This window comes from Urocitellus parryii, chromosome 6 (genome assembly GCF_045843805.1).
Source record: "Urocitellus parryii isolate mUroPar1 chromosome 6, mUroPar1.hap1, whole genome shotgun sequence".
NCBI classification, from domain to species: domain Eukaryota; kingdom Metazoa; phylum Chordata; class Mammalia; order Rodentia; family Sciuridae; genus Urocitellus; species Urocitellus parryii.
In genome coordinates this window covers 9,106,677-9,134,097 of record NC_135536.1, presented here as the reverse complement: position 1 = coordinate 9,134,097, position 27,421 = coordinate 9,106,677, and the positions used below count along the sequence as shown (strand labels likewise).

Below are 27,421 nucleotides of genomic sequence, written 5' to 3'. Positions count from 1 at the left end.
ATTATAACTTTTCAAAGCTGAACTCAGTAATTTATACTCTTTAGAGATGTTTACTGTTTAGAGATGTTTCCCTGAAGTGGTTTAAAAAAGTTTACAATATTAGCCTGTGTTAGTTCCTGGATTTGGTCCCCAGCAAAAAACACATACTTTTTAAATTTTTTTGTAGTGCTAGAGATTGAACCCAGGGCCTCTTGCATGCTAGGGAAATATTATACTTCTGATCTGCATCCCCAGCCCAAATGCTTACTATATTTGTGAATATATGTTGTCTCTCACAGAATCCTACAACAATGAAGTGGTTTTTTTGTACTAATATTCTCTGAGTTTCTAATGCTTTTATTATGAATAGTTATACAACTGAGGAATCCTTGGTTAGGCTTCTGGTTAAAAGCAAAGGTATTTTTAGAGCTGCGTGTGGAATTCATTTGATTCATTTAAAAAATATACCCCAAAGTGATAATTTTCCCAGAGTAGTAGAAAATGCATATTTAAGCTTTAAATACAGCTGAAAACTTGATATTAGGATGGAGAGTGTTAACTTAGAAGAAAATTCAGTATTTTGGCTTTAGTTGAATTTATATTTTCTTAAAACAATGGATATAATAGTTAAAAACAATTTAACACGTTAGTAATTTGAGTGTTCTAAATTATGTTCTTTATCCGTTTCTCATTAATAGAGTTTCTGGTAGAAAATGAGAGTTTTGGAAAGGCAGTTTTTTGAGCTGAGGAACAGCTGGTTTAAACGTATGTGTGTGTGTCTCTGTGTTTGGAGCTCGAGTAAACCTGGAACTTGAGGTGTTTTTTTTAATAGATTTATTGATTGATTGATTGATTATTCTGAGGATCAAACGCAGGGCCTCATCCGTGCTAGGTGAGCGCTCCACCGCTGAGCCACAACCCCAGCCCCTTGAGGTTTTTTTGAAAATTGTGAAACCAGAGTATTGTTTCCGTTACTAGTGATTCTATTGTTTTTGTTTCCAGAAGAGGGTCTTTTTTTTTTTAATCCAGGGGCACTTAACCACTGAGCCACATCCCCAGCCCCCCTTTTTACTTTAAGACTGCATCTTGCTAAGTTGCTGAGGCTGGCTTTGAACTTATGATCCTCCTGCCTCAGCCTCCTGAGCTACATCCAAAATCCTTTCCATTTTTATGGTTTGAGATTCCATTTCTCTTTTGGTAAGGCTGGTCTCAAACTGGGATCCTCTTGCCTCAGCTTCTCCAGTATTCTCTGGGATTACAGGTGTGTGTTACCCTGCACAGTGATTTTTACTTAGATGGCTACTTTGTTTGCCATCTAATACTTCTAAGACTTAGTTTAAAAAAAAAAAAAAGATTTTGCAGTTGAAGATTGTATTAGATATTAGTAAAAATACCTTTGCTTTAACTAGAAGCCTAACCATGGATTCCTCAGTTGTATAACTATCATAATGAAAGTATTAGAAACTCAGAGAATATTAGTACAAAAAAACTAACAGTGATATTCAGTTTGAATGTCTAATACTGGAAATCTTAAAAAAGGCTTAATTCTATGACCTGAATTATCTTGTTACAATGATCATAATAGCTATAAACATACTAATGTCTAGAAGTGTAGCCATAGGTAGTTTCTAATCCACAGGTGACCATTTAAATAAAAATTAACCAAAATTAGGCATTCATGTTCTTAATCACACTATCTACATTTATGTACTCAATAGTAGCTACTGTATCGGTTGGTGCAAGAGTAGAATGTTATGTCCTTGCCAAAAGTTGTTTTGGAGAGGTGTTTGTCCAGAAGATTTGTGTCTTTACTGGAGAAGTTCAAAGTTCAGTATTCTAAGATTGTTTCTCTCTAAATTCTTTGTAGGCCTATTTCTACACACATCTTGCTGGCTTGTTTTATTTTAAAATTTGATTTTTTTTAACTTAATTTTTTTGGGGGGGGTACCAGGTGTTTAACTACCAAGCCACATCCCCAGCCCATTTTATTTTTTATTTAGAGACAGGTTTGCTTAGGGCCTCACTAAATTGATAAGTTTGACTTCAAGTTGCTGCAATTACAATTTTAATTTCTTTTTTCTAAATCAGTCAATCTACCCACCTACCTTTTTTTTTTTTTAATTTTGAGACCACGTCTTCAGACAGGGTTGGTGAAACTGGCCTTGAACTTTTGATCCTCTTATTTTAGCCTCCCAAGTCACTTGAGATTACAGATGTGATGCCCAATTTGTGGCTTATTTTAAATAATCAGGCCAGCATTACAATTAAGTTTTCTCATTATCTAAGTACAGCAAAACAAAGAGTTTCTTTACTTCTTAAAAGCATTAACAGTTGCTGGATATGGTGGCACCAGCCTGTAATCCCAGAGACTTGAGATCTGAGGGAGGAGGATGGCAAGTTCAAGGCCAGCCTGGGAAAATTAACAAAACCCTGTCTCAAACTAAAAATGGCTGGGATGTAGCATGTAGCTCTGTGGTAGCATGCCTTGGGTTCAATCCCTAGTACTAACCCAACCTGCCCACCCCCAAAAAATCAATTCACATATAACTTGTCTGTTTTCTAACATGATAGTTACAAATGTCCTTGAAAAACAAAGAATTCCTTGAATCTTTTTAATTTGGTGGGGGGTAGTTATAGATGGACCGAATGCCTTTATTTATTTTTATCTGGTGCTGAGGATTGAACCCAGTGCCTCATAAATACTAGGCAAGTGTTCTGCAACTGAGCTCCAGCCCCAGCCTATGAATCTTTTTATTTTAATGACCTTTATGGTTTTATTTTCAGTTCTAGGATTGTATAATGCTTCATTCTATAAAATAAATGTTCCTGAACCATTAGAATTCCCCTTTAGAAAGTTTTTTGAATGTAAGTAACACTAGATCTATGTTATTTATATTTTTTGAGAGGTGAGGGAGTCATTTCCTACTTTCTTATTCTGAATAGAGACCTTATAACCAAGGAATTAAAAATTAAGAAGCTAGGCATGGTGGCACACGCCTGTAATCCCAAGGGCTTGAGAGGCTGAGGCAGGAAGATCTTGAGTTTAGAGCTAGCCTCATGGACTTAGTAAGAGGCCCTAAGCAACTCAGTAGGACCCTTTATCTAAATAAAATATAAAAAGGGCTGGGGATGTGGCTCAGTAGTTAAGTGCCCCTGGGTTCAATCCTAGGTACCACCAAAATAATAATAGTAATAATAATAATAATAAATAAAATAAAAAGAAATACTGATTGATTTAGCACTTATTAAAAGAAAATCCTCCCTCCCCAGTAGTAGTGGTTGAACCCAGCAGTGTTTTATAACTAAACATCACCCCTACTTCTGAACTATATCCCCAGACCACTATTGGAAATCATAATTTTTTAAAATTCCTAAACCTACTGTTTAGCAATATTGCCTTTTAAGTCACTTTTAAAATGGTAAAATTATACTCTAATGTTCTATTAGATTTTTGGTTTAGTCATTGAATATAATAATCTTTCCTTTGAACAATTAGAATATGTTTTTATACCCTAATATTACTGAATTATTTTATATAGAATCTTTGTCATGAAATAAAAACCCTGATTCTAACATTGCTCCTGTGGGACCACATGATCTCCTCTATTAGTGTTTTTTAGAAACGTGGCAAAATTCAAAAATAGTATGGGTCTTTACCAAAGAACACTTTTCTGTTCAAAGCTGGTTGAATCCCAAATCAGATTTATCTGTGAAGGGCTGGCTGACTTTTTTTTTTTTTTTTTTTGTTTTTAAAGATAGAGGATAGGAAAGATAGCAGAATACAACAGTCACTAGTATGGCAATATGTAAAAACGTGGATGTGTAACCGATGTGATTCTGCAATCTGTATATGGGGTAAAAATGGGAGTTCATAACCCACTTGAATCAAATGTATGAAATATGATATGTCAAGAGCTTTGTAATGTTTTGAACAACCAATTTTTAAAAAAAGAAACTCAAAAAAAAGAACTTACAAAAAAGTGTGTTTGACTACTCTATACATTTGCACTTAATCTTTTTTTTAATATTTATTTTTTAGTTTTAGGTGGACACAATATCTTTATATTTATGTAGTGCTGAGGATTGAATCCAGTGCCTCATGCATGCTAGGCAAGCACCTACCACTGAGCCACAACCCCAGCCCTGCTAATGAGTTTTTGGTTTTGCTTTTGATACAGAGTCCTCCGCTGTTACTCAAAGCTGACCTTATACTTCCAGGCTCAAATGAGCTTCCTGCTTAAGCCTCCTGGGTAGCAGGGATTTTAGGCATGCACTACCACACTTTTTTAAAAAATTATATTTAAAATAGTTTCCCTTGTATTTCATTGATTACCATTTTTTGTTTCAACAGAATCTTCCACAATCTGTAATTGAAAATGTTGGAGGAAAAATTTTTACGTTTGGATCTTACAGATTAGGAGTACATACAAAAGGTAAAAAAAAATAGTAGTTGTTTTTTTATTTAAAGAATGCATTTTTTATTTCTTAAAATTTATGATACAGAAATTTTATTTCTTAAAATTTGTGTCAGTTACTTGTGAATCTTGTAAGCTTAGGTTTTCATGGAAGAAAGGGTCTTAAAGGAGTCTAAAGACTAAAAATGTAAAATAATACCTTCATATCTGCTCTAATGTAGTACTAAAATTAAGTAAAATTAAAATACAGGTCCAGTTGAAATTAGCTGTTTTATATGTTGAATAGCTACATAGAGCCAATGGCTAGTACTCCATTAGAAAGTGCTGACAGGCTATTTTTCCACAGAGGAATTTTATTTTTTTATTTTTTGTACCGGAGGTTGACTTTCAACCAGGGTACTTTCCCACTGATCTTCATCCCTCGTTCTTTTTATTCTTTATTTTGAGGCAGGTTCTCACGAGTTGAGGCTGGCTTTGAACTTGTGATCCTTTAGCTTCGGCCTTCTGAGAGGCTGGGATTACAGTGTGAACCACTGCACCAGTGCTGTTTGTCTATTAGATAGATGTATGACCAATATTGCTATTATTTTTTTCTATAGTATGTCACTCCAAATATTGTTATTATTTTTTCCTATAGTAAAAACACTCCAAATAGTTTATCATTAAACATTAAACAAACTGATATGTATCCATGGATTTTTTTTTTTTTTTTTAAACTGGGGATTGAACCCAGGGTGCTTTTTCACTGAGCTATATCCCAGCCCTTTTAAATTTTTATTTTGAGATAGTGTCTTGCTAAGTTGCTCAGGCTGGTCTTGAACTTGCAGTCTTCTTGCCTCAGCCTTTTATGTTGCTGGGATTACAGGCATGCACTACTGTGCCTGGCGTATCTATATCTTTTTTTTCTAGTTGTAGATGGACACAATACTTTTATTTATTTTTATGTGGTGGTGAAGCTAGAACTCAGTGTCTCATGTGTGCTGGGCAGGTGTTCTACTACTGAGCCACAACCCCAGCATGTATCCATATCTATTGATAATTACTGAATATTTTCTTATTTATTTTCTCTGTGCAATACACAATAAAAATGTCACCATGGCTAAGGACATTTATTGAATTCTGTTTACCAGGCACTGAATTAAGTGCTTAATATTCATTATCTTATTTATTCCTCACAGTACTTTTATTTTCGTATTATAGGTAGTCTGAGACTTAAATAGGCAAAAGAACTTGAGCAGTTTTTCTTAGCTATGTACTGGTAGAACCAATAAAATAGAGCTCACACAGTCTGGGATATATCCCCATTAATATCGGACCTCTGTTTTAAGAGTATCCGCCAGTTCTCTGTATAGTGGTATTCTCTTTTCCAATTTTCCACAGTAACAATAGATTTGTTTCTGATGTGCCCTGTGTACTATATACCGCTTTCCTCCTTTGTGAATGAGCTAAATAGCCTCTAGAGAGTGCCTTAACATCTCATCTTTTAGAAAAATTGCTGTGTTGACCTACTTCTACCTTGCCCTCTCTCTTTTATGACTCAGATTATTGATTTGTTATCCTCCTTTTTCATGTGGGAGCCAGTAGACACCTATCATAGAGTGTTTAGAGAGTCACTGTTTAACTAATGAACATGGTTGGACTCATGACATCAAGGCATTGGATTTTGTATTTCAGTAATTCCCTCTCTTTATCCTGAAAGTTCTGTCTCCGTTTCCTGGTTTATTTGGGCCCACTGTATATATTACAGCATGCTTTAGGAACAACAAAACAAACAAATTAGAACTCATTTTTTCTCTAGTGACTGATGTTTCTTTTAAAATTATTTTAGATGTTGATGGACCTTCATTTTATTCATTTATTTATATGTAGTGCTGAGATTCGAACTCAGTGCCTCACACATGATAGGCAAGTGCTCTACTACTGAGCCCCAAGCCCAGTCTCGACTGATAATTTTTAATAAGGAGTGATTTTTTTTTTAAGAGCTTGCCAGTGTAATGTTAAACAGTTACTGTCCATCAAATACTGCCTCAAAAAGGTGGAAAATAATTTTCTTGTAGTGCTAATTAGTGGTTGATGGGATTTTTTTTTTTAGGTGCCGACATTGATGCGTTGTGTGTTGCACCAAGACACGTTGATCGAAGTGACTTTTTCACCTCGTTCTATGATAAATTGAAATTACAAGAAGAAGTTAAAGATTTAAGAGTATGTAAATGTTTGGGGTGAGAGGAAGGAGTTATAAAATTTTATTTAGTCATTTGAGTGAATTTTATGGTAGAGTCATCATGTATTGAGCTGTTACAATTTACCATGCTATTTGAAGCACTGAAAATGTGTTTGCATTTTATTCTTTACAGTATGCTAAAGTCATATATATATAAGATGTATAAGATATCTTAATCATTAGAAAATAGAGGCAAGCAAAATAAATATTAGATAATCAGACTACAACCACCCATCTGATGAAATAGCAGAAATCAAGGATTTAAACCCTGGAGCCTAGAGAGTCTTAAAGCTAGTTGCTGAGAACTTACTTTGTGCCAGGTGTCATGCTAAATTACGTTTAAGCAATTTCAATTAAATTGAAAGAATTGTTTAAGACAGTTACGTTTGCAATTTCATGTAAATTTTCACATTTATTTAAAAATACTAAAGTGCAGTTTTAGAGACTAACTTGTTTTTTGTTTTTTTTTTTTTTTTTTCCTTACAGGCTGTTGAAGAGGCGTTTGTACCAGTTATCAAACTCTGTTTTGATGGGATAGAGGTAAGGTGTTATGCAAATGGACAGTTCTTGCTATGTGGTGTTATTGAACTTGACAGTGTAGGTTAAAAAGTTGACATGGTTATTATTTTACTTTCTGCAGTACTGGGAATTATCTCAGGCAGTCTACCACTGAGCTACATGCCCAACCCTTTTTTAATTTTTAAATTTTGGACAGGGTTTCACTTAAGTTTCTGAACCTATCCTGAAACTTTTGATCCTCTTGCCTCAGTCTCCCAAGAAGCTGGTATTAAGGTGTGTACTGCCATGCCTCATACGTGAATTGGTTGAAGATTAATGCCAAGTTTTTTGTTTGTTTTTTAATGGAAGTGACAGCTGGCCATAGTGGCTCACAGTTGTAATCCTAGCAGCTTGGGGAAGCCAGGGCAGGAGGATTGCAGACTTTAAGCCCACCTCAGCAACTTAGTGAGGCTCTAAGCAAACTAGTAAGACCCTGTCTCAAAAAATAAAAAGGGCTGGCGATGTTGCTCAGTGGTTAAATACCCTTGTTCACTCCCTAGCGCACGCTTACACACACACACACGCGTGACTCGCATGTTTAGATTATGTATCTGTCTGTCTATGGTACCAGGGATTTAACCCAGCCCCGCCCCCTCCTCCTCTTTTGAGACAGGGTCTCATGTTGGTTTTTTTTTTTTTTTTTGGTGGGTGGTGGGTGGGGGTGGGGGTGGTGCTGGTGCTGGGGCTTTGTGCATGGGAGATAGCACTCTACCAACTGAGCTATATCTCCAGGGATCACGTTAGATTGCTTAGGGCATCACTGAATTGCTGAGGCTGGCCTTGAATTTGCCATTCTCATGCCTCTTGGAATGACAGCCCTGCACACCTAACCATGCTGGCTAATTCTCATTTAAATGCCAAGTGAACCCAGGAGCTGAAACATGGGCAAATTTAAGACCAAGTGCTACTACAAAGCAATTTCTTGGTAGTTTTTCATATGCAAATTTTATGTTGTTTTGGTTTCATTGAGGCAATAAAACTGTGGATCTGCAAATGATACTTTGCCTTAACTTCCTTTAAATATTTAAAAAATGGGGAGAAAAGTAAATTGATATGTATGTGTTGAAATATTTTCTGGTAGGATTTAGAGCTCAAGTTGTCCAAGATTGTGTACATTTCTTGCTGTTTTTTGGCAAATATGGTGAAAATAATTGGAACACAGTAGGTGGTAAAACAAGTTTAGTTACTTATTATGGTACTTCTACTGTGCAAATGGTGCTAGAAAGTCTCTAATGTTAATGGTGAAGATAATAAAATTTTATAAGTGGAGTAATGATAACTTAATGGTTTTGCAAAAATGGTAGTTTTTAGAATTGCATAAGATTCCAACTCTTAATCTTTTAAAAAAGTCAAATTAAAGGCTTTTTTAAGCTCCAATGGTAGAATGTTTGTCTTGCATGTACAAGGCCCTGGGTTTAATCCCCAGCAACACACACAAATAAGTCAAAAGTCAAACTGTATTGGGTGAGATGGCACATGCCTGTAATTGCATCATCTTGGAAGCCTAAGGTTTTAGAATCACAAGTTCAATACCATCCTGAGCAATTTAGCCAGGCCCTGTCTTACATTTATTTAAACATAGGATATGCTGGGCCCTGGGTTCAATCTCTAGTAAACCAAAGAAAAAATTCCGTTGAATTTCTTAAGCTTTTCAGAATTAGATTTAACTCTGGGTCTTTTAAGCTGGGTTATCCCTAGTGTGCGTGCGCGCGTGTGTGTATGTGTTTACTCAAAACTAAAATTTGAAACTGGGTACAGTGACACGTAGTTTTAATCTCGGTTACTTGGGAGGCTGAGATAGGAGGATTGCAAGTTCCAGGCCAGCCAAAGATTTTCTCAAAATTTTTTTAAAAAGAACTGAAGATGTAGCTTCCCTGGGGATTAATCCCAAATACTAGTAAGTAAATAAGTAAGTAAATAAATAAATAAAATGAGAAGAAAACAGAATAATACTGTAATATGGACATGAATTCTTCCATATAAGGCAGTCTTTATTGGTAGGTATTTTTGAGATAAGTATAAAGATATTTGTTCTTTTTAGCACCTATTTATATCAGTGGTAACAGTTCATACAAATAAAGAATTTTAAATAACTTCATTATATGCATTTAGCAAGCCTAGTAACTCAGATTTATTAAGTATAATTAAATGATAATTAGGTATTTGTACAAGTTGCATTTCATATTACTATGATTTAACATCTAGTTAAAATACGTATGATATGCTGGGCATAGTCATGCATGTTTGTAATCGTAGCACCCCATGAGGCTGAGCTACTAGGATCTAAGTTCCCAGTATGGGAAACTTAGACCGTGTATCAAAATAAAAAGGACTGGGGATTTAACTGAGTAGTAGAATACCTCAGAGTTCAGTCCCCAGTGTTGCAAACCCCTCCAAAACCTGTAACATAAATTAATATATTAAACACTTCTGTGGGTATTACTGTTAGGTTTGTTAATTGATGTTGCTGGCATTAAGTAGAACTATTTTTTACAGAAATGCTTTAAAAGTAGTTTGACAGATATGGAATGTTAAGTTTTGTTTTTATTTTAGATTGATATTTTGTTTGCAAGATTAGCACTGCAGACTATTCCAGAAGATTTGGACCTACGAGATGACAGTCTGCTTAAAAATTTAGATATAAGATGCATAAGAAGTCTTAATGGTATGTCAAAAAGCCTTATCTCCTTTTGCTTAGTTGGAGTTCTTATCAAGTATTTAGTTGTTTTTAAACCTTTAATGAAACATTTATAGCCATTTTGTTAATTCATAGTGATTACAAATGTGCTTTACTTAATAGATTACAGAGAAGTGGCTGATAGTTTTACTCATTGGTTCCTTATTCTGTTATTTATTTTCTTGTAAGCTAAGAAATAGAGATTTGTACTTTTGCTAGAAATTTAGGTTTTACTATGTGACCCTAATTAATTTTGATCCTGATATCCTTTTGTAATGGTATCAGTTAAATTTTAAAAAATTCTTTTTTAAGAAATTTATACATAAGACTTTTGGACAACAACTGTTAGAAACTTAAGTGGACTGAATTCTTCTCAGTGTATCTAGACAGGGAAAAAAATTTAATTATGATAAATTGCAGTTTGAGATTAGGAAGATTAGTTCAATTTCTTTGGCTTACAGCATTGCTTGTGGTAAGAGATAACTGTTTTAGCTTTCCTGTTTTGTCTTTTTATTGAATTAAGCTTATTGGCTGTACCAAATGAAAGATTCTGCTCAATTTGTTATCAGTCTCAGAAAATTAAGAATTGGTGTTACCATTCAGCCTTTGATGATTATATGTTCTGTTTTTTTACTCCTATCAATCAGGTTGCAGGGTAACCGATGAAATTTTACACCTAGTACCAAACATTGACAACTTCAGGTTAACTCTGAGAGCTATCAAACTGTGGGCCAAACGTGAGTTCAGAATTTGTTGGCTAGCTTATTACAAACATTTAAACATGTGTTCAACACTAACTTCTTTTTTTGCTTTTCCCTTATCAACAGGCCACAACATCTATTCCAATATATTAGGTTTCCTCGGTGGTGTTTCCTGGGCTATGCTAGTAGCAAGAACTTGCCAGCTTTATCCAAATGCAATAGCATCAACTCTTGTACATAAATTTTTCTTGGTATTTTCTAAATGGTATGTGTTTAGATTATATTAAAATAAAATTGATTGTAGACACTGAAGTTTAGTCTTATTTCTATGACATTTCTGCAGCTGGTTTCAGATTCAAATTTTAGTTCGTGAAATAGTCATTTAGATAGCCTTGGATATCACAATGAATATTATGGCAAACTAGAACTCCATTTCTTTTCCCTAGCCAGGATAGTAAGTCATATTCTATTTGTACTTAATTTGCATAATCCTACCCTCCAAATAAACTGAATTGTAGCTGTAGCTTTTGCTAAAATCCAATTTATTAATAGGTTGGCATATATGTTAACATTTGGATAAAACTTCTACATACAACTTTTCACTTTTTGAATGTTTTTGAATACATACACCATTAATATTTGATTTTTTTCATTGAGCTGTTTATTTTTGGCAAAATATTAAAGATGCCAATTGTGTAAAAAAATGTAAAGAATAACGTTATGTATAATGAACAAATTAATGCTCATGTATTAATGAATTAGTGCTTGGACAAAAGCAGTATCTGGATCATTAATATTGGGGAGGTCCCCCCCCCCTCATTTCAAGATGTTCACATTTGTCAACAATGGTTTCATTTAAAGAAATTAAGATTATTGCCATTTCAGAATAGTTACTTTGGTCCCAAAGATGAGGGTTGTTGGGTTTTAATCAGATTTCCCTCAGATTTAAATCTTCCTAGTTTCTGCCAACTCATATCCATCCAACATTGCAAAAGACATTATTGTTTTCTAGTGATTTTGTAAAAGTCAGAGTTTTTGGAGACTTTATAATTTAGAATCAAGTCACACTTTCTAATACACATTCTGCTATTTTGGGATTTGATAGCACATTTTAATTACATATAATAAGATATGATAAGATTAAAGAATGTCAGAATGTCTTTTAAGGCTACACATATATAAATGTTTTCAAGAAGCTAACCTTGCTATTAAGGAAGGGGGCAGATGTTTTCCATTTTTTAGTTTCTACTGTAAGGACTGTGTGCTAATTTTACTAAAGATTGCGTCCTGGAAACACTGTGTTCACACCACAGACTTTTACTACATTTATTCATGTAACAACTTTTAAGTCATGAGATGGAGAAAATTTCTTAATTGTTATAATTATTCATACCCCATTGTCTATAATTGGAAGTAACTTTTTCTCATTTTTCTTTGGATGGAACTAATATGAAGACAGGATTTTTGTCTTTCAAAAAGTTTTATCCTGTTCAAGATTTAGGTGAAAGCATCAAATATCTTGCGGGTGCTTTTTAATTTACATGGTGCTTTATCAGTTCTTTTAAGAGAGAAGATATTTGACTTCAATTTGAAAAAGCTACCAAATGGTTTAAATGTATAGTTACAGAAGTATTTCAAGTAGTCTTTACCATCAACAGAAAGGAATGAAAGGTTGTATATACCAAAATGAATGAAGAAGGATCACATTCACAAATGCTGTATGTTTAACAAAATACGTTTAGATGATAATATCCAATAGTCTTATCAAGTGCTACAATCTTTTTAAACAGGGAATGGCCAAATCCAGTGCTATTGAAACAGCCTGAAGAATGCAATCTTAATTTGCCTGTATGGGACCCAAGGGTTAGTGTATTATTTTTTCCCCTACAAATTCACACTGTGCAATAACAAGTAAAAGTCAACTGCATAAACTTCAGGGAGACCTCCCAGCATTTTACGTATGAGTGGACATGTCCGTATTACACTTTCTTCTAGATAACCTCATCTATAATTGTCCTCTGATGTGAGAAGCATAATGATGTACCCTGTAAACTACATTTAATTGTACATAGTTTTTAATACAAATTTCACTAACATTTTAATTCATATAGAACTACTTTGTAAGCAAAGTTGTGTGGGCATTTGTGCTTAAAAAAAGAAAAAAAATAATAAAAGGATACTAAAAATCCCTGTTTTTTTTTTTTATTTGATCTAAATATTTTGTTTAAAATGGGGTTATTGTAGGGAAACTGCTTAATGTTTACATGTGGTAGAAAACTTCTAAGCAATATCATTCTAATAACAATGATGTAAATGTAAAAATTGTTTTAGATATTTCAGATTATAAAAACATGGTTGGGCTGAAGACAGCTTCCATTTTGTTTGGGGAGTTATGACATTACTGCTTATACATTTTAAATATTAATAACATGAACTTTATTGATAAGAAATTTAGGTTTTCAGTATGACTCTAGGTTTATGAAATTCTATTTTTTTGAATTAATTTGCTATCTTACTATTATACCAAAATTTTGTTTTTAATAAGTTCTGTTGAATTACATGAAGCTGTGTATTTCCAAACCTCGAGAAATTTAATTTTGGAGGATAGGAATTTACAGTTTCCTTTGTGGAAATATGTCACTTACCATTATGTAAATTAGCAGTTATTAAATTATTCCCATATCTTAAAATGATATCAACAAGGACATTGTAGTTTCACTATGTGTTAGGAAGCCTTAAACTCCTTATAAATTAAGGGTATATTCAAAATTTAAGTTTCCGTCTTGTTGAAAATTAGGTTTATACAGAATAACTTAGAGTATGACATTTCATGAAAGTGTAATTGCGTGCACATCCCCATTTCTATTGTTGAATAAAGAAAAACTAAATATCAATATATTCCCAGTTAGAACTTTCTTTGCTTAAGCAGGCACATAATTTCTAATATGTTTGCCCAAATAGTCATGCCCATATGATTGAAACAAACCATTAGTTTAGACCAAATCCCTTATTCTGTAAGGAATTCCTTAAAAACAGTGTCTCCTTTCATGGTTTTTCTTTCTCAACTCCAGCTGTGAATGAAATAAAATTTAATCATTGGTTCAGTTTAACAAGGGGTAAAAAGTCCAAGTATCTGTTGCATATGTACTTGAAGAAACTGATTGGCTGTTATTATATGTAGGTAAACCCCAGTGATAGGTACCATCTTATGCCTATAATTACACCAGCATACCCACAGCAGAACTCCACGTACAATGTGTCCGTTTCAACACGGATGGTCATGGTTGAGGAGTTTAAACAAGGTAAGTGTTTATCCTTATGCTCTCCTTTATACGTGAAGGATTTACGTATCATTGTAGAACCAGTAGTTCGCTATAAAATTTAATTGAAGAAATCATTCACTGAAGTGGATTTTGGTGTTCATATTTGTTTACCGTGTATATCAGAATGACTAACAAATTTAAATTTAGGTAATGTATTTTTTATTATGTTGGAAGATTAAGTAACACCTAAAACCAAATCTTTTGCTGCCCCTTTATAAGCTGACTTTGTTGCCTTGTGAAATTATGAATGATAAATTGCTTGTCCAGTGAGACTTGAGGGATGCTTAGGAAGCTGCTTACTCTTGGCAAATAGCTTTCAGCAGGATTGGGACCAAACTGCTCATTTTAGGGGAACTTAACCTTTTTGAACCCTAATTTTACTGTAAATTTAAAGTACTACACACTGGCCTTTGAGAGAAGTAGCTAAAATGGGATTGTTTGGTTGACTGGAAGCAGTTGAGGAAGTAGTGAAAAATCTGTGAGTATCAGCTTTACCTTTAGAAGTTCAAAATTCTTTCCTTCAAGGGAAGATGCTTTTATTCCTTTAGAGGGAACAGCTAACTTGATTTTTAGATATGTAAGGAACAAATTATATGGACAACTTTTCTTCTCACATAACTCAGTGCTTTAGTTTTGTGAAAGTCATAATGAACATGCCATCTTAGAATAATGGTGCTTTACTTGAAACCTGGCTCTCAGAAAACATGTCAACTTTTTTGAAAAATCTGTATATATGTAAGAATATGCTTATGAGCTATAAACTAAATCTTTTTAAATTTTCAGTTTTACAATTATGAATGCATGTGGTTATGTTTAAGATTATATAAAATTCTAGATTGTTAGACTGAAGCATGCAAACATTTTAATATGTTTTTAATTTAGGTCTTGCTATCACAGATGAAATTTTGCTGAGTAAGGCAGAGTGGTCCAAACTTTTTGAAGCTCCAAACTTCTTTCAAAAGTACAAGTATGTATTTTAAGGCATGTTGAACATGTTCTTTTAAGTAATGGTTTAATGGCAGCATATATGATACCTTTTCCTCATAGACTAATGTAGTTTTGGATTTTCCTTCCTCTCACTTAGGACATACCATTTTTTAGTAAACTGCTTATTATCTGTTTTTCAGTGTAATGTGTGGCCCCTAAAGTTTTGCCGCAGCAAGAGTTTGGTCATCCTATATTAAACCTGACCCAAATAGGAAATCCATATACTTTGGCAAATTGGGGAACTCTTAACATCTGTAATTGAACTTATCTATTAGAAAATGAAGTATTTTTATGTAATTCTGGAAACTTATTTATCACTAAAATTCTTTAGAACACAGACTTAGCTAATAAAATGCCAATATGTAGCCATTTTAGTGCTTTCAGTAGTTAGAGCACATTAGTAATATCCTAACAGTTCCCTCCCAGTTAATAGCCACTTTCAAGTCTTTATACAATTAGTTTTCTTGGGATCTAAATGGGTTTAACAATTTTTAGTACTGATTTGAATATAATGGTTCAATACCTTAGGTTAAAAGCTTCGTTAAATTGTGTTGGTGAAAACTGTGTTTTATAAACATTTTTTAAAACAAACAAACTACACGGACTTACACTTTTATTTGCTCTGGGCTGAAAATTTGCCAGAGTCCCCTTAATTTTTTTTTGAATGCTTGAAACTTTCCTGATCATGTTGGATTGTGTTTTGTAATAATCTAAACAAGATTACTTGTTGCTATTTCCCCAATTAAAAAGAAGAATGATGACCTTCATGATGTCTCTGTGTTTTCTGTATCTTTTGAATGAAAAAGCAGTAATGGAACCAGCTTAATTATTACATTCTGCGAGCACTATGTTGTTAGTAAAAATTTAAATAGTTTACTATTTAATAATCTTATTTTATTACACACCATATATTGTGCTTTCCATTTGGCAGATAATTTTTGTTTTGTATTTTAACTAATGTTGAGGAAGCCACCTTTGAACATGAAATAAATGTATGTACTGATAGTTTTTAAAACTACAATATGAGACAATTGTATAAGAAAATCATGATAATATCAGCATCTCTTAATTGCTGAGAACCAAGCATGAATTCTTTTCCTATCTAACTTACTTATGTGAATAAGAGGTAGATGGGATGGAGTTCTTCAAAATATCTACTTAAGCTGTTTCTTTCATTTGAAGAAAGATTAACATCAAAATTGAACAACCCTTTCCATTGTTATTTCATTTGAATAAATTGACATTACTAGAACTTTGGTGCTTTTTTAAAAGCTTTCTTAGTATTTCTTTAAATTTTTTTAATCTTTATTATGTGCCCAATAGTACCTATAAAGTTTTTGATAAAAAGATTATTATTGCAGTGGTGCATGCCTGTATTCCTGCTGACTTAATGGGACTGAGGCAGGTCGATCCTAAGTTCGAGGCCAGGCAACTTAGGCCCTAAGCAACTTAATGAGACCCTGTCTCAAAGAATAAAAATTGCTATGATAATGCTCAGTGGTAAAGTCCCTCTGGGTTCCATCCTAGTGTCCCCCCCCCCCAAAAAAAAATCTTGAAGCAGTCAAATCCTTTGTAGGATATTTACAAAGACTTAAATAGGTATGATGAAATACCAGAAAGTTTATTTCAGAAAAATTTGTTTCACCTGAATATCCTGGGAAAATTAATTATTAAAAATAGTTCATTGAGTTAATTTTATCTTTGCCAAATTCCATGTATATTTTTGTCTTTTCCAAAAATGTCCTCTTCAAGGTACAGTGATGATTATCCTTAGGCTTTTGGAGGTATTCATTGATTGAATTTAAATCATCTTTATATGAAATGCCTTGATGATTAGCTGTATGACTGAATTTGAAATCCTTATTTTCTCCATGATTGAAAGTTGGTTAAGTATTATTTGAAGCATATCCTGAAGATACTGTTATTTGATAGGTGTAGAGTTCTATATATATCTTCCCTTCATGAGAGGGAAAAACTGTAGAGGGAATTTTGTTTGTCTTAAAAAGCAATCTAGGGCTGGAGATGTAGCTCAGTTGGTAGAGTACTTGCCTGGCATGGACAATGCCCTGGGTTCAATCCCCAGCACCACAAAGGAAAAAAAAATGGCTAATCTTCTAAAAGAAAATAATACCTACCTTGAGAGAAAGGAGTAATTTTCTGTAAAGAGTTCTAAGAAAATATTTTCTGTATTTCCTCTTTAATATTAAACATAGCTATTAAGTAAGCTAGCAGTAAAGAAAATGTGAATACTTATGTGTATTGTTTCGCTGGGATTCAAGGAAGGAAACCAATTAGGAAAGCCAGAGTAAGTTTTAATGAAGTTGTATGTACAAAATTATTTAGATTTTAACATTTGTTTAAAAAATTTAGGATAATGAAATACAACTTTTGATTCTGAATACCTAAAGATAAAATTGTTGAAGGATTTTTGACTAAGATTTTCATCAGTGTTCATATCTGAACTGTCATCTGTTTTAAGTATTGAGATGAAATAGCAAGGGAACCATCCAAAATGCTTTTTGTAAATAACTGTTAGGTGGTATAACAACTATATTTAAGTGTTCTTAGGCCTTTCCACATAGATTTAAGTACATTCAGGATACATTTTCATAGTTAAATTTTTATTAGAAGCCATGTCTCTAAATTTTGGGAAAAGGTAATGGCTGTTGACTTTAAAGTGTGTCACGAAGGCATTTGAGATTGTTGATACATGGTGATTGTGAAACAGGATCAAAAAATATTCTAGATTAGAATTGCTTTTGTTTGTTTTCCATCGAAAACTTTGGTTTTTAAGATTTTTATGTAGGTTTAAAGAATGAATTTGGGATTTTGTTTATTGCTTGGGTGAGTGTTTTTCTAATGACTGATGTAAAATAATTGCAAATTATTTTTATTAATTATTACATTTCACACCAATTCAAATTTTGCATAAATTTGAGTAAAGGACATTTAACTTCATCATTAATACTTGAGTTAATCTTTTACCTTTACATTGTACAGAGATGAAAAGACTCCCCTATTTCAATAAGAATTAAAATTGAAGTCATAATCTATAAAACTCAGGAGGTAGGAAGTATCAAGATCAATTGGATTGCCAACAAAATTATGTTCAAATGGATTATCTATTATATCTTAGTAAATAGAGAACATGGTACTATATCATTTACAAACTAGGTGATTTGGCCCTCTGCTGGGTGAAGCCAGCTAAGTTAAACCTGATTTTGATGCTTTGTTGTCTGCTGTTCAGAGTTGCTACACTTGGGCAAAGGAACTCTTTCTTCATCTATCTTCTACCCCCGTATTTTTTTTTTTTTTAATCAGTTCACTCTTCTTTTTCTTCTTTTGTGGGGGAGAAAGGAGGTAACTGGGGATTGAACCCAGTGAGGTACATCCTTGGCCCTTTTTATTTTTTATTTTGAGATAGGGTTTTGCTAAAGTTTTTCAGGACCTTGCTAAGTTGCCCAGACTGGCCTCAAACTTTGTATCTTCCTACCTCCTGAGTTGCTGGGGAAGGTTTGTACCTTGTGCACAGCTTAGCTGAATCTTTAATGGAAACCTAGATAATCTAGAAATCAGGTCATCTGAGGTTGTTAGGATTTTGTGTGAGTGTGAGTATTCTCTACATAAAATCCACAGATTTTAGTTATTATTTTAAATTTTTGCTAGGGAGCTTTTTGGTAAACTTTACTTTCATATATATTTACATGTATATGTGGATTTTTTAGTTATAGATGGACATAATACTTTTAATTTTGATTATTTAATATTTTTATGTGGTGCTGTGGATCAAACCCCAGTTCCTCACACATGTTAGGCAAGTGCTCTACCACTGAGCCACAATTCCAGCCCCCAGATTTTAGTGTTTTTATGTGACTTTTTAAAATTTGGTCTATGTATTCGGCTTGTTCCCAAATAATACTAAACAAATGGGAAAGGAAGTATTAAGTTTATGTATTTGGACTATATTTGTATATAGTTGCATTCACATTTTCATATACTTATATCACAGACCTATTTTTATGTGTTTACATATGCACACCTCACTTTTGAATTACCTGCTACTTTTTTTTTTGACAGAATGCCTTTGTTTATTTTTATGTGTTGCTAAGGATCGAACCCAGTGCCTCACATATACTAGGCAAGCCCTCTGCCCCAGCCCCTACCTGTTACTTTTAAGTTTACTTCAAATTAATTTACTTGAAATTAAAAATATTTCTGCCACTAAGATAAGTATTGTTACCCCACTTTATAGATGATATATGCAAGTTTTAGAACAGTCTAGGTTTACAGTGTTTTTCAAATATATTGTGAGCATAACTAATAAAATAACTTATTGGGCTGTTTTATGGTAGTACGGTTTAAATAATGCTTAAATTTGTTAGGCTTTCTTTAACCTTTGCTAAAATGTCCAGAAAGTGGACATTTTATTTGAAATTTGTTGATAGTGTTTTTTTGGGGGGTGGGGCGGGAGTCACAACACAAAATGTGAGTGAACACATCAAAAAGATTTTAGATTTTTTTGGAGACTGAAATGAAATTTTTGTTTACACTTTTATTTTTATAACCAGTATTTATATTAGCTGTGAAATTTATCTTCTAGTGCTTACTAAATAAGTATTGGGGAAGGGCTTGTTTGACTGAACTTCTTTGGTTGGAGGAAAATGAATACTTTAGAGACAAATAGTTTTGAAAAGATTAAAAAAGAAGACTTTGTTAGTGATGGTATTTTCTGAAATAAAATATTTTTTCTATTTTGAGTGGGATTGAATTCTGGATAGAAATCAGCTTTCTTTTTGTTGCTCTCAGGATAATGATGTCTTTTTTTTTTATTGTCACAGAAGTTTTTATTAAAGTCTTGGAGTCTGATTTAAATTATGCATTCTGTTTAATATTAACTACCATTTACTCTAATTAAGAAGCCTGATATATTGTTATTTGAAGTTACTATTGTATTATGGGTATTTAGTGATTATTTTTGTTGCCAAAGCCACTCTGCTTGTTTGTCCTAAAACATTTTCTTTTAGTAGTATATTTCAGTGAGCAGCTCTTTTATAGATTGAACGCTTCACTGGAATCATTGTGAAAAACTATCATTTAATGTTTATTCAGCTTCCTTGAATTCAGCTGCTCTTTTTGTCGTCATTCCTAAAAATCACTATTGTTTTTCAGAAAAATTAAATTCATTTGTACTTAGAAATGTGTAGAGTTAGCTTCTGTAATTTTATTTGCATATTGAGATTGCAGGCCCCCCCTTTGTAAATTGATGTTGATCTATAAATGTAATGAAACTTACTACATTATCGTTTTAATGTCCAAAACAAAATATGTAAATAAAATAAAAAGCATGTTGTCTTTATCTTCAAAGGCATTATATTGTACTTCTAGCAAGTGCACCAACGGAAAAACAACGCCTAGAATGGTGAGTAATAAGATTAGACTTGACAGAAAAATAAACTTCAAAATGAATCAGCCCCAGAACACATCAAGTTTGTTTGAGTTGTTCGCACATGGAGCTTTACTACTTCTGATGGAAGTGTAAGAATTAGAGAATCCATATGCAAATTAGTTATTTTATAAAGATTTACATTTTTTAACTGTTGATTTATTAAAGGTTTTATTTTATATTTTAAGCTTTCTGGTTTTTCTTTAATTATTTGTTGGAATATCTTTTGTAACCTTCCTGATGTGGGTAAACTGTGCTATAGTTCTCTTTCTTCCTCAGTTCAGCATTTTTGGGAAGAGCTCAGGGTTTTTGCCTTTGAGTGTGGGTGGATAATTCATTCAGTTGAATTGCCTTTGTATGGATTTTAAGTTATGTGATCTTCATGTTTCTGTTTTACACAAGCATTTGATTTGTGCATTTGCTATTTTAAATAAAGTCAACCAAAACTTTCATTAATACTAAGTGACATTTGTTCAGGGTGGGCTTGGTGGAATCAAAAATTCGAATCTTGGTTGGAAGTTTGGAGAAGAATGAATTTATTACACTGGCTCATGTGAATCCCCAGTCATTTCCAGCACCCAAAGAAAATCCTGACAAGTAAGCACTCTTAATATAAAAGTACTCTTTTCCTCTTTTATTCATAGAAGTTTGACCTTACAAGTATCTGATTTCTGATGGATTCTGGATCATTGGAAGACATATAAATAAAATCGGGCTCACATTTTCATTTAAGGTTCTTGAGTAGGTCAGTTGTTGGTTTGATTCTTGCTGTTATTATGAGATTATAACTATTTTTTAAAAATTAGAGGATTATGGGAGTATTAATGATACCTTAAAAAAATAAATCACTTTTAAGAAGTAGGATTCATGGGAGGCTTAGGTAGGAGTATTGCAAGCCAACCTCAGCAAGGCTCTAAGCAAATTAGCAAGACCCTATCTCAAAATTAAAAAAAAAAGGGGGCTTGGGATTTGGTTCAGTGGTTGAGTGCACTTGGGTACAAAAATTCCTACTACCAAGAAGAAGGGGGGGGGGAAAGTATAGGTGAAAGAATTAGTTGAGATTGTTAATATAGGATAATTATTCTGTAAACCCAGGGCCTTATGCATAGGATAACTATTCTGATGGATTGAATAGATTATTTTCCCTTTTGAAATCATGTAAAGAAGTTCTTTGAACATTTTACACATTTTTGGTTACTGCAGTCTTAATTATTTAAAGATTGCATGTTTCATTCAGCAGATAAACCATTGGTTCATTGTTTAAAAGAAGCGGAGTCAACTACTTTTTCACTAATTATGCTGTAGTCAGATTATGGCCTTTTTATGTGAATTTTAAAGTTTAATAAATATATATGTTAAATTTTCCTATTCAGAAAATCTTTGTGCATACTTTTCTAAAAGGCAGTATTATTTCTTCCTCATTAATTAGACCATAGTATTTCTTTTGAGTCTAGTGCCTTTGGTCATCATTATCAAGAACATCATACAGGTCAGGCAAAGTGGTGCAGGTTGTAATTCCAGCTATTCTGGAGGCTGAGGCAGGAGGAATGCAAGTCACAGGTCAGCATGGGAAACTTAGCAAGACCCTGTTACAAAATTAAAAAGCTCAGTGGTAGAGTGCATATGCAGAGAGTATATTTGTCCTGGGAGTTGATTGTTTACATAGTTAAAAGAACATAGAAGACATGTTTGGGATAGAACTCTGAATGTACACCTTAGTTTGCTCATACGTTTGTGTTATAAAATTTTCCTCGTGTTCTCCATGATGTTAACCAAGTGATAAATACATTTTCATGAATACTGATAAAGAGTGGTAATGTTCTTTTTTTCAGGGAAGAATTTCGCACAATGTGGGTGATTGGGTTAGTGTTTAAAAAAACAGAAAACTCTGAAAATCTCAGTGTTGATCTTACCTATGACATTCAGTCTTTCACCGATACAGGTATGTCTACTTGGATAATCAAGCATTCAGGTTGCTTGCATTTTAAATTTATTGATGTACATGATAATTAGTGATATTGCCAATAACTTGAAATGACCTGAGAATGTCACAGTGATCATAATGATCTTAATGGCTTTGGATTACTTTCATTACTGTCTAATATATAATTGATTTTTTTTTTCTTGTGACAGACCTTAAAGTTAAATGGAATTACTTAAAATTTGATTTCTCCACAATTCTGTATGGAATTAGAAACCACCTGAATATTAGTTTTGTCTACAAAACTGACTATATCTGACTACTTTAATCATCTTGAACCTTAGAAATTGATGCAGCTGAACTTCTAGTAATCTGAAGACATTTTTCTCACGTGTTAAATGTAGACTGAAGTATTAATTCATAGGCAGGGAATAGAGTGATTATGTGTACATTTCAGTTTGACTTGTATCCTGAGATAAAGGGTAGTTTTATTTAACTTAAGACAAAACGATGGATGTGTGACCATTATGTAGATGTGTAACTTTTTTTTTAGGGGAATGTTGCATGTGCACAGGGACAACTGTACATCTTCCCTAAGGACTATTTCTTTTCTCTTTAAAGTATCTCTCCACCTTTGTTTTAAATTAGTAAGTGGCATTTTCATTTCTCCACTCTTGAGTTTCCTCTTGTGAACATTTAGGTTTAATATTAATTTTTTTTTTTTGCCTACTTAACTAAAGAAGAAAAGAGATTGGTGGCAGTTTGCTAAAACGTTAGTATCATACACTGATTCCAATGTAAAAGAGAAATAAAGGGACTACTGTACTATGTTCCTTTCATCTGTGGTTTCACTTTTGTTACTGTAGGTCCGCTGTGATTCATAAATATTAAATGGGAAATTCCAGAAATGAACAGTTGACAAGTTTTAGATTACATATTGCTGAGAAGCATGACATCTTGTGCCCTCCTACGTTTTTCTGCTTAAGTGGCAAATTATCTCTTTGTCTAGCATATCCATGTTGTGTACACTAACCATCTGTTAGTCAACTTAGTAGCCACTTAGGTTATCAGTTGCCATATTGAAGTATTTGTATTCAAGTAACCTTTACATGGTAGCCTAGTGCTACATCACAAGATTGATTCATTCATGTTTGACCTCTTATTCCTCATGAGAAGAAAAAGGCAAGTACGGTAAATTGGTAAATTAAAATACTTTGGTAGACCACATTTGTATAACTTTTATTACAATACGTTGTTATAATTGTTTTTTTTTTTTAATTGGTTCTTTTTGTTAACCTCTTATTGGGCTTAATTATGTATGTGTGGGAAAACAAAGTATATATGGGGTTCGGTACATATGGTTTCAGCCATCCACTGGTTGTTTTTTTTTTTTAACATACCTGCTTGTGGATAAAGGTTGACTGTTGTGTGCATTTCAGTATGTAAATGCTCAAATACAGTGACACTAGAAGACATATTTTAGAAAAGTCAAATGATTATACTTCATGTAGAATCACTGGCAGTGCTGTATCTGGGAATTCTGACTGACATGGGTGTTGTTTGTGGTTATTCTGATTGATATTCAGCAGTGTTGAAATTTGTAACATGATAGAAATAAAAGTTGGAAATAATGCAAAAATTTCCATGTTTTTTGGTTTTGTTTTTTTGTGCTGGGGTTGAACCCAGGGCCTTATGCATGCTAATCATGCACTCTGCCACTGGGCTATATGCTTATTAGCCCAGTGACTAATTTCTGATATACATAGTGGTTGTGCTGTAAGCAGTTATGTGTTAAGAAACGTTTTTTTTTTTTTTAAAGTAGAACTGAATCACTTTCTTGATTCAAATAATTAGTAAATTTCCATCTTTAGAAATGGTGATATACCATGTTACCGTTCTCTGGGTGGAACAGTCTACATTAAAGGATATAAGTTAATCACTGTGACAAAATGAAAACCTCCCTAGATGGTTTTAAGATGTCATTTGTAGGACATTATTCCTCCTCCTGCCACAGATGTATTTTTTTCTGAAGTAAAAGTTTTGATGCCCACCTAGTCTGTTTGCGAAAAAACAAGGTATGCACACATGCTTGAATTAGTAAATTTATTTTGTACATTGCATCCAAATTAAGCTGTTTATTAAAGATTTTCATGAATCAACTAGGTTTCAAGGATCTTTTGGGTGTTTATAAAAGGGAATACTTACTTCTGTTATTGAAAATTTTTAATGTAATGTTTTTTTTTAATAACAAATTAACATGTTCACAACAGATTTTCATCCTTAATTCCTCCCAGCTTTTTTTTTTCAAGACATTGGAGACATCTGATGCCACTTTTTCCTCTACTTAGTTTTTTGATGATTCTTTCAAAATACATGAAGAATCCTGCTACTTACTGCTTTTTCTAGTACTTACTGCTAGTTCAAGCTGCAGCTATTGCTCTGTTGGATTACTACCCTTGCCTCAGCTTTTTTGTTCTGCCTTGCCCACCTTACTATTTTCATTTAGCACCCAAATGGTATTTTTAAGACAGAATCATGTGTTGCCTGGCCACCAATGTCATGCAGAATTAAAGTCTTAAGTCCTAAACTGATGTTCGTAAATTATGCGATCTTCTCATTATTCCTCTTTTTTGACCTCATCTCCTATTATAAGTTCATAATCCTTTGTCCGTTTGTCTGGGTCTACAAAAGTAATAAAATCATTGCATAAGATCCCAGCAGCCTGGAGCACTTGCTAATCACAACATTTTGCAGGGAACCATTGTTATTCACATTAGCAAAAATAAAGGCCAAATAGCTATAAAGAGTTAAGATTAGAGTTTGGTTCTAGATGAGTTTTGATGTCAGTCCTTAGAAAGAAAGCCTTCTGTGTTGGGAGTTATTTCCAGAGGAGGGATTATGGAGTTCCACTTCTCCTCTTTTCCTTTTGTCTTTTTTGTTATTCCTTGAACATTCTATGCATGTTCTCCTGCTCAGGGAATGTGGTTTGTGATGTTTGCTTTCCCTGAAATGCCATTCTACTAGGTACTCTTAATCTTCAGTCAGTGTTACTAAGTTTCCAGGCTCAGCATCCTGTACTGTTCCTTGTTCAGTTTTTCTACATAGTACTTACCTCCATCAGGCACAAAATATCTTACATATTTCCTGTTTTTTCCTTACACCTGTAGCATGTTGACTCTGATTCTCTTTTGGTCTCCTTTCTTTACTGTTATCTCCAGTGTGCAACATTGTGAGTGAGGACTCAGTATAGATGCTTAATCAGTATTTGTCATATGACTTACTAAATATTTTGATTATTTTGTGGCCCTGGGACCTAAATAATTTGGATTTATTTCTTTGTAGCATTTTCTTTTTATATCTGTGACCTGTTATTTGATTTATTTTTATAATAAAAAACATGTCATTACTTAAAATTTTATCTTGCAGATTCTTGTAAAGTATCTTACCTTGGAACCATTTAACAAAGAAAATAGTTTAATAAGTTTGACTTTTATTTTGTTGCATGTATTACATACTCAGGGTAAAAATTTTAATTATACTAGTAGCAAAAGGGTATGGGTTTAAGAAATTCTTTTTCTTCAATTCTGGTGTTTTCTTAAAAGAGTTACTATGCTGGAAGATTTAATATTCTTAGTGCTTTTATTCATTATGTGTACCTTACAGAAAAAATTTCCCGGACAATGAATTTTGTCAGATTAGGGACAGGTCTTTACCTTACAGAAAAAAATTTTCTCGGACAATGAATTTTGTCAGATTACGGACAGGTCTTGATCTGATAATTTTATACATATGCAGTATTGATGGAAAAAAAAATTTCCTACTTAGAATACTTTCCCCTGAGTGAGTTTAATCTGACTTTTAAAAAATGTTTCTGTTTCTTGTAACAATTTCTAATTGTATAGTTTATAGGCAAGCAATAAACAGCAAGATGTTTGAGGTGGATATGAAAATTGCTGCAATGCATGTAAAAAGAAAGCAACTCCATCAACTACTACCTAATCATGTGCTTCAGAAAAAGAAAAAGGTAAATTTAGAAAGTACTTACAACAGCATTACTAACATAATGTTTTGTGCATCCAGCCTGCAAGTATTTCAGAATTTAGATTTAGTTAATAGATCATATTTGAAATAGGTGACAGCATTAAAAAAAAAAAAGTCTGTTAATGTGGAGCAACTCCATTCATGTGAAATCTTACTCAAATCAGTTTTCTTGGACATACTTGCCTCAGACTTCAGAGAGATAAGTGGTAATGCTGCATATTCTTATTATTATACATCCAGATTATCTTCTTTTATAAAGTCTTTTATTCTTATCCATTTAAAGTCCTACATTAGTGTCTCAATTCCTTTTCTTTTAAAGTGAACCATGTTAAATTAGTCAAGTTATGTGGACTAAGAAATTGTATTTTTTTCCCGCAGCACTTGCTCAATCTATTTATTTAATGGGAGGCAAGAAATTATGTTTTTTTATTTTGGTAAGTGTAGAACAATAAAAGTACATGTATATTACTTAAAAATTATAAGTTATTGGTTATAAAGGAGATCATACCACCAGAGGTTAAATTTTTGCAGTATGTTGTGGGGTTAATTTTTCCTTTTGACTAACTTGGAGCCATTTTTTTCCTTCCTTGGACTTACAGCACGTATTTTAGAATTTTAGATAACAAGCGTGATAACAATTTTATTTTTTTTAAGTGGCTCCAAAAATAGATGGCTTACCAGGTATGATGATGCACGCCTATAATCCTGGCAGCTTGGAGGGTAAGGCAGGATTTCAAAATCAAAATCTGCCTCAGCAACTTTGTGAGGCTCTAAACAACTTATCGGGACTCTATCTTTACATAAAAATTTAAAAAAGGGTTGGGAATGTGGCTTAGTGGTTAAGTGCTCTTGGGTTCGATCCTGGGTGCCAAAAGAAAAAAAAAAGATGGCTTATTTCTACAGTGGAATCACTTATAGTTTGATAGCAGTGAAAATAAATGATATGGAGAATCACATGTTAATAAAAAGGATGCAGATGAATCTGTACAGCATGCTACTGTGATGTAATGTTTACAAGTTTAAGAATTTGTAAAGCAACATTTAGGAGATGAATACAAAACAAAAGTGTATGTTAGAGAATGATGACCATCTTCGTATTCATGGTAATAGTTGTTTATCTGCATCTGGGGTTGGGAGGAGAACAGTATAGTTAAT

The 27,421-nt window shown here is 33.2% G+C and overlaps 1 protein-coding gene across 5 annotated transcripts in view; it reads left to right on the top strand.

The window, feature by feature from the left end:
• Positions 1-27,421, top strand: part of Papola (poly(A) polymerase alpha) — a 63,472-nt gene that overhangs the window by 17,126 nt on the left and 18,925 nt on the right. For all 5 annotated transcript variants that reach the window (XR_013343753.1, XM_026399440.2, XM_077800040.1 and 2 more), the window contains exons 4-16: positions 4,331-4,412; positions 6,487-6,596; positions 7,102-7,155; positions 9,727-9,838; positions 10,498-10,587; positions 10,678-10,816; positions 12,342-12,414; positions 13,733-13,853; positions 14,757-14,841; positions 20,227-20,280; positions 20,782-20,901; positions 22,137-22,246; positions 26,128-26,249. Coding sequence is in view for 4 of the 5 variants with exons in the window: in XM_026399440.2 (XP_026255225.2) it covers positions 4,331-4,412; positions 6,487-6,596; positions 7,102-7,155; positions 9,727-9,838; positions 10,498-10,587; positions 10,678-10,816; positions 12,342-12,414; positions 13,733-13,853; positions 14,757-14,841; positions 20,227-20,280; positions 20,782-20,901; positions 22,137-22,246; positions 26,128-26,249 (1,272 nt within the window). In the remaining variant the exon portion in view is untranslated. The remainder of the gene's footprint in view (positions 1-4,330; positions 4,413-6,486; positions 6,597-7,101; positions 7,156-9,726; positions 9,839-10,497; positions 10,588-10,677; positions 10,817-12,341; positions 12,415-13,732; positions 13,854-14,756; positions 14,842-20,226; positions 20,281-20,781; positions 20,902-22,136; positions 22,247-26,127; positions 26,250-27,421) is intronic.